General features: G+C 35.7%; 1 protein-coding gene across 1 annotated transcript; it reads left to right on the top strand.

The window, feature by feature from the left end:
* Positions 1-1,898: 1,898 nt before the first annotated feature.
* On the top strand, positions 1,899-5,988 carry LOC120351325 (cytochrome c oxidase assembly protein COX20, mitochondrial-like). Its single transcript, XM_039428194.1, has 2 exons — positions 1,899-2,101; positions 5,730-5,988. The coding sequence occupies exons 1-2, from the start codon at positions 1,932-1,934 to the stop codon at positions 5,863-5,865; spliced, it is 306 nt and encodes a 101-aa protein (XP_039284128.1). The 5' UTR covers positions 1,899-1,931; the 3' UTR covers positions 5,866-5,988.
* The last annotated feature ends 947 nt before the right edge of the window (positions 5,989-6,935 follow it).

The following is a 6,935-nucleotide window of genomic DNA, read 5'->3' as shown; positions in this document are numbered from 1 at the left end:
GTTATATCTTGAAAACGATGTGTTCTATTGACATAATCAACTATATACAAAATGAAGCTTAATAGATTTCATACAAGTTTTGTTTAGGAGAGGTTTTCGATAAATCCTATACTTTTCAAGATATTTATGTTCTAAAGTGATGCATTTTCGAAAAACCAGTTTTTCTTCCATTTTTCCACTCTTTCAAGTCTCAACTATTCAACAATTGATGAAACAAGAATGTTCTAGTTACGAGATTGTAGAGCAATAAATTATCTTTCATTTCATAAATAATTCGACTATTTCACGCATTCCCATACAACTGTTGCAGCAGTTTTAGTTTTGAGTGTCAAATCTCAAGATTTACAACAAGTGACTTTTCTCAAATATCACACTATTTTGTCGTCATAAATTGGCAGTGTGCTTCAGTATGAACATTCATATTGAGTACCTATTGGAAAGTCTCCGGAACTAAACACATGGGGTGTTTCTAAACTCCTTACCAAACAAAGACATTCAAAACTAAAACTGCTGCAACAGTCGTATGGGAATGCGTGAAATAGTCGAATTATTCATTAAATAAAAGATAATTTAATGCTCTACAATCTTGTAATTAGCACATTCTTGTTGGTAATTTTGTATACTTCAATTTTGCACAGAATACAAATGTTCATAGAATGCATAGTTTCCGTAATATATGCGAAGCATGGAAAAATGGTACTTTCAAACCACCCCACCACTTTAGCACAGGGGGTAGGGGTGAGGATATGTCAATCCTTTTACTATCCTTGAAAGAGCCGTGGAGTTGAAAATTGTATTCTAAACTTTTCCCTCTATACCTTTATTTGAGCATTCATTGCCTGGATTATTGTTACTAGGAAAAACATTCAAAGTCCAAGTGAATTGCAAAAGCAGGCCTTACATTTTGGGGGCCCCTTGGCCTCGGGGCCCTCGGGGATCCCCGACCAGCCGACCTGGCCAGACAGCCCCTGTTCCATAAGCTCATAACTATTCTACTAGCTCCTTGAAGCTTATAGACAGACATACTTGCTACTGAAACACAACACAAATGTTAAATGCTTCCGTGCTACCCAACCTCAAACTAACATCATGTTAATAATATCCTTATGATGGAGCAATGTCGCCCATCAAGAATATATAGGAGCGATGCTTTTATTTTAACGACAGGATATCTCTGTCGGCCGGTAACCGGTTGATACCTTCGGTGAAAGTGAATGTGATAGCTTTTCCATTGAGAATGTCCTTTCATAATTTCTTTCAATTGCCTTATTTGCACTTCATTATTAATCAATCAGAGGATATTTTGGGGTTTGTTAGTGTTAAAGATTGTTTTAAACATGGATGATAGAATCCGCAGAAAGTTGTACCTTTCTGTAACTTATATAGCCTACGGTACCAATGATTAGTATGCTCATGAAGGCGGATTCCCATATATCAGTATGAGTGAAAAAAATAGGTGAAAATATCAGTACCGTGAAAAAATTATTGCCATAATTCCAAATGGGACTATACATATTCGTTCAGACGGGCTGAGGAATGGGAATTTTCACTATGCCGGATACGTTCGCTGATATTTATATGTTGGAATCCAGCTTAACTTGCCTCTATGGGTTTAGGCAATCTAAATAAATCTATTATTTTCGATGTAGAATTTTTGAAATTTAAATTTTAAACCTAATTCATCCACACAAATATTAGGTTACATCGTAAACAAATTCCTAAATTGTTTTATAAAAAATTGATTTTTAATTAAGTCATTTCTGTAATTCCAAGGCATAAAGTCAACATTCAGCTTACGGTAAGGTATTCATAATATACTGATAGACCGTACTTGAAGAAAATGTTGCAATTTTCCTCTTTTGTAAATAACTACGAAACCAATCTTACTGGGTAATGAGTATTTATAATTTATAACAATTTTTCAGCCGTTGATGTTCTTTGGTCGAGACGTATCGAAAATTCCATGTTTTCGAAACAGTTTCCTGTACGGCTTGACATCTGGCCTGTTTGGAGGTCTGGGGTATTTCATGTTTACCAGTAAAATTCCGCAAAGCTATCGATTTGGCGCAACAACTTACCTCGCCGTCACTATTGGCTACTGGTAAGTACAAATAATGCGTTTACTCCAATATACTCGAGCAGGACTTATGTGCTTTTACTATACTTTGCTTACTATACGCTTTTACTATACATTGCTCGAGCAGAATTTATTAACAGATCATGTCGGTATTTGGCTTACATTAAAGTTAGATCATAAGGAATTTAATAGTAAGGGTAGTAGGAAAATAGTAAAATCCAGATTGGTAGCAGAAACAAGATTAAGGAATTGTAGTCCTAGTCTGTTGAATATTGACTGGTCTTTTCTACTCAGTAGGCCTACAATTGATGTTAACCTGGCTTTCAATCAATTCTTGAAATGTGGGCTGTCAGTTTCCAATGAGAAATGTCCAATTGTTTCTAGACCGGTGAATGCTGGTAAGTTTAAGAAAAATAGATGGTTTAATCAGGATCTTGATGATATGAGAGCTGTATTATTATTATATCATAATAGGTGGAAATCGACAAGTAGGGAGGAGGATAAGAAGAATTTAAAAAAATATTGAAATTGTAATAAAATTGAAATAAAGAAATTGTATGCCTCTGCAATAACAAAGGCAAAAATAGAGGCGAATGATGTGTTAATTGAGGACTCTAGAAATAAGTGTAGAGTGGCATAGAATATTGTCAAGAGTGAGCCGTGTAAGAGAACACCAAAGAAAATTTATATTTCTGCAGAGGTTTTTTACAGTTATTTCATAAACTCAAGCATTTAGACAAATAATGGGGAAGGTGATGGTGTACCCAGTCATCTTGAGCTACTTGAAAAGTTTGTATGGGAACATAGTAAGCGGAAAGCCAATTTTCATTTAGGACAGATATATTCTTCCACAGTTAGGACAATTGCTATGCAGTTGAGTTCATCACGTACTTAAGATGTGAATGATCTATTATTGTATGAGCACATTATTGATGCAATACTGCTTCCTCTTACTCATTTAATTAACCTGATTTTTGTAACTGGGGGTTTCCCAGACGCTCTGAAATTGACGAAGATAATCCCTGTTTTTGAAAAGGGGGACCACAGTAAACCAGAGTGCTATAGACCCATTGCCATAGTTCCTATTGTAAGCAAAATCATAGAATGTGTATATTGATTCAGCTTTATGAGTATTTTACATCGAAGGGGTTTATTGTATTGCCATCAATATGGGTTTAGATCAAAGCATTCCACAGTGATGGCGATTGAATCTGTAGTAAATGAAATACTGAAAGGCTTTGAAAAGAAATTAGCAACTGGTGCGAAATTGATAGATTTGAGCCGGGCTTTTTAGAGCATCCACCATGAAAAAATTTTGGATAAGTTGAACTTCTATGGTGTTAAAAATAATGAACTTATACTTCTCCAATCATACCTAATTAATAGGAAACAGAAAGTTGTGGTCGCTGACACCTGGGAAAATTCTCAATCAAGGAAGTACTAGCAGGTGTTCCTCAAGGCTCCGTACTTGGACCGTTTCTGCTCCTGGTTTTTATGAATGACCTTCAGTCCAATGTTCACACTTAACCTGTTTTCTATGCAGACACTCTGATAAATTCCAATGTAAGTAGGAGAGATGTACGGAATATGATGAACCAATCCTATGTTGATGCAAAGCAATGGTTCACTTCAAACGACTTGTGCATTAATGAGAGCAAGACAGAAGAAATATTCTTTTCACTCAATAATAAAGTATTAGCAGATGTTGGTGTCACCTCTGTTAAGTTATTGGGTATGCAATTGGATTCAAAGCTTGATTGGCATGTGCATATCACGGAATTATGTAAAAGACTGGCTAGAGTTACGTTTTTGCTCCGTAAATTAACTTGAATCTGATATTGTTATTAATGTCTAGCAGATTAGAGTTTGTATGTGTCTTGTTCATAAAATAAGCAATATTGAGATAATTGTTACACTTGTGGTACAGTGTCGAGTGTTCTAGTCAATTTTTTTTCTTTTCCTATGACTGTGTTCGGTTGGTTCAGATGTTGTTTCTATTGTATTGTTACTTCTGCCAGTGTTATGATTTTGTTACTTTTATTGTATTGTTTGTATTGTGACTTTTGCCTAATACTGCATTGTATATGTTTATTGGCAATAAAAGATATCTTATCTTATGGATAAGAATCAATTTTGATTCGACACCACAAGTCAGCCACCCTACTTTGGTTGGGCAAAGTTCATTTTGCTGCGAAACGAACAGATTGACTAGATTCAGTTAGTTGCAAAACAGTTGAGGACAACCCCATTTTGAAACAACTACTAGATTTTAATTGCGATTTTCAATGGTACAGGATTTTTTCGCAACATTACACCTGTCCTAAGGTGAAGGCCTCATGCTACAGATTCAAAATCCGTGTCTGGTTCTGTAAAAATAATGTTGTATTTGTTACGGCTGATAGTCCAGTCACTATATATTGGTGCATTATATATATAGTATTGTATAGAGCATAGAGCACAGTTAAATGCCTAACTCGAAATTTATGTTTTGTGGACAAGGCCCACTATGAATCTGGACACCCCAAGACATATAAGAAGATCAGTAGATGATCTGATCTGTGAAATTGGGTGGCTGGAACCAAGACCATCCATCAATAGCACAAGGTACAAGGAGGGGATCAAGTCCATACACAAAAAGACGGTCGATGAAGCATTAGCAGACTGAGGCTTAATCCGGTGGGGGGTAACCACCCCAAATAAATGCTGACGAGAAAAGCCTGCCCAAAAGAACCCGCACCATCCTTGCTCAACTGAGATTGGGCTGCTCTGTGATTCTGGACAGTTACATGTCCAGAATCACTGATGGTATGCGTGATATATGTCCCGACTGTGGCGGCGGACCTCACAGCACAGAGCATGTTTTCAGCTGCCCCTAGAAGCCGACAATACTGACAGCCGCCAGCCTAGGGGTGGCGAAGTGAGGTCTAAGATTCAAGTCGACGGTTTGGCATTTTTCTTAATGTTTAAATGTTTGAATGTTTAAATGTTTGAATGTTTAAATGTTTATATGTTGCGCATTTACGGCGAAACGCGGTAATAGATTTTCATGAACTTTGACAGGTATGTTCCTTTTTTAATTGCGCGTCGACGTATATACAAGGTTTTTGGAAATTTTGCATTTTAAGGATAATAAAAAAGGAAAAAGGAGCCTCCTTCATACGCCAATATTAGAGTAAAAACCAGACTATAGAATTATTCATCATAAATCAGCTGACAAGTGATTACACAGATGTGTGTAGAAGCCAGTCTATTGCTGTATTTCCATAAGGTCTATAGTTTCAATCAGGTACTTGTAGATGAAATACTGCGTGAGGTCTACTGTTCACAGAACTACTAGTGAATAAAGTGTTAGTTACAAAAGCACATTTACAACAATATGATAAAAAATATTGGTGTTTTATTGCTTTAAAAATGGTGAAGGTGCTTAGTGTACAAAAATATATTTTATTGTCAAAACTTACATTAATTTCTAATGGTCCCACTTGTATATGTTGTACTCGTATTATTCTATGGAAATAAAAAAAATCAATTCAATTACAATCTTTGTAGGCAATATCTGAAAATAATTATTGCATTTCTAATTTATTGTATTGTAAAGAAAATGAATAGCTTAAACATGTTGGCTGATTTTTATTTTATTGTTATGTTCCAGGTTACAGTGTCGCTATGCTTATATAACTAACAAACAAGAAATAGATCGAATTCAAGCCGCGTTGCTGAGAAGAATTGAGATTGAAGGAACTGCACTTGAAGCTGAGTTGTTGAATGATGATGATGAAGATAGCTAAGTTCTATCTTGTAAACATGGACTTTAGTTATATTTGTAAATAATTTAGAGAGTATTATTGTTTATCTTTGTATATTATGTAATCAGCTTATTAATAGAAAATAAAAGTGTTGAATGCTTGATATCATCCTCGATTATTTCTAACTCTTTATCAAGTGAGCTGTTGACAGGCAAGTACAAGGACAAGTTGAGAAATACACACTTGTAGGAGAAGCATTTATTAAGATTATAGTCCAACTCTTCTGATTATGCTAGGTGAGCAATATTGAAGCTAGTGATAGGCGTACTCATATAAACCTGGTAATACTTTTACACTAGTAGCTCTGTGAACAGTAGATCTCGCGCAATCTCCTCCACTTCTTCCATTAACGTCTGTCTATTGTCTGTCTGTAACATACGCGTAATTAATAATACTACTTGTGATAGCAGTTGCCAAGACAATTTTTTTTTGTTCAGTGTTAAATTTGTGAGTAAAGTCTCCTTTAATACTGTCCATCAGTGTAAAGAGTGAATTCTGTTCTGTCGTGTCAGCAAGATATCGTTGTGAAAACGGCTAATGGCTGTTAGGGTTGGTGTATTGAAAATGCTTATTGAACGAACGTTAGCAAGTTCTCACTTTTGACTCATGCAAGGCCGAAGTTGTTGTCCGTCTGTTTTTTTTTCTACAAAAACTTTAGAAAGAATTGATCAATCAACTTCAAATTTTGAACACGTTTTCTTCGAACCTTTTTACAGGTCAAGTTCGTTGGACAACAAAATTGACTCACTCCGTCCTTTTTACTTTCCTTGCCCTATTACCATAGGTAAGGAAAGTATTGCTTTCCAAAAAAATAAGCTACCCCAATTTCTAAATTTTTATACGTTTCAAGGTCCCCTGAGTCCAAAAAAGTGTTTTTTGGGTATTGGTCAGTATGTGTGTGTGTGTATGAGTGTATGTGCATCTGTGTACACGATATCTTGTCTCCCAATCAACGGAATGACCTGGAATTTGGAACTTAAGGTCCTTACACTATAAGTATCCGACACGAACAATTTTAATCAAATGCAATTCATGATGGCGGCTAAAATGGC

The sequence above is a fragment of the Nilaparvata lugens genome, chromosome 5 (assembly GCF_014356525.2).
Source record: "Nilaparvata lugens isolate BPH chromosome 5, ASM1435652v1, whole genome shotgun sequence".
NCBI lineage: Eukaryota > Metazoa > Arthropoda > Insecta > Hemiptera > Delphacidae > Nilaparvata > Nilaparvata lugens.
This window is presented reverse-complemented; position numbering and strand designations above follow the sequence as displayed.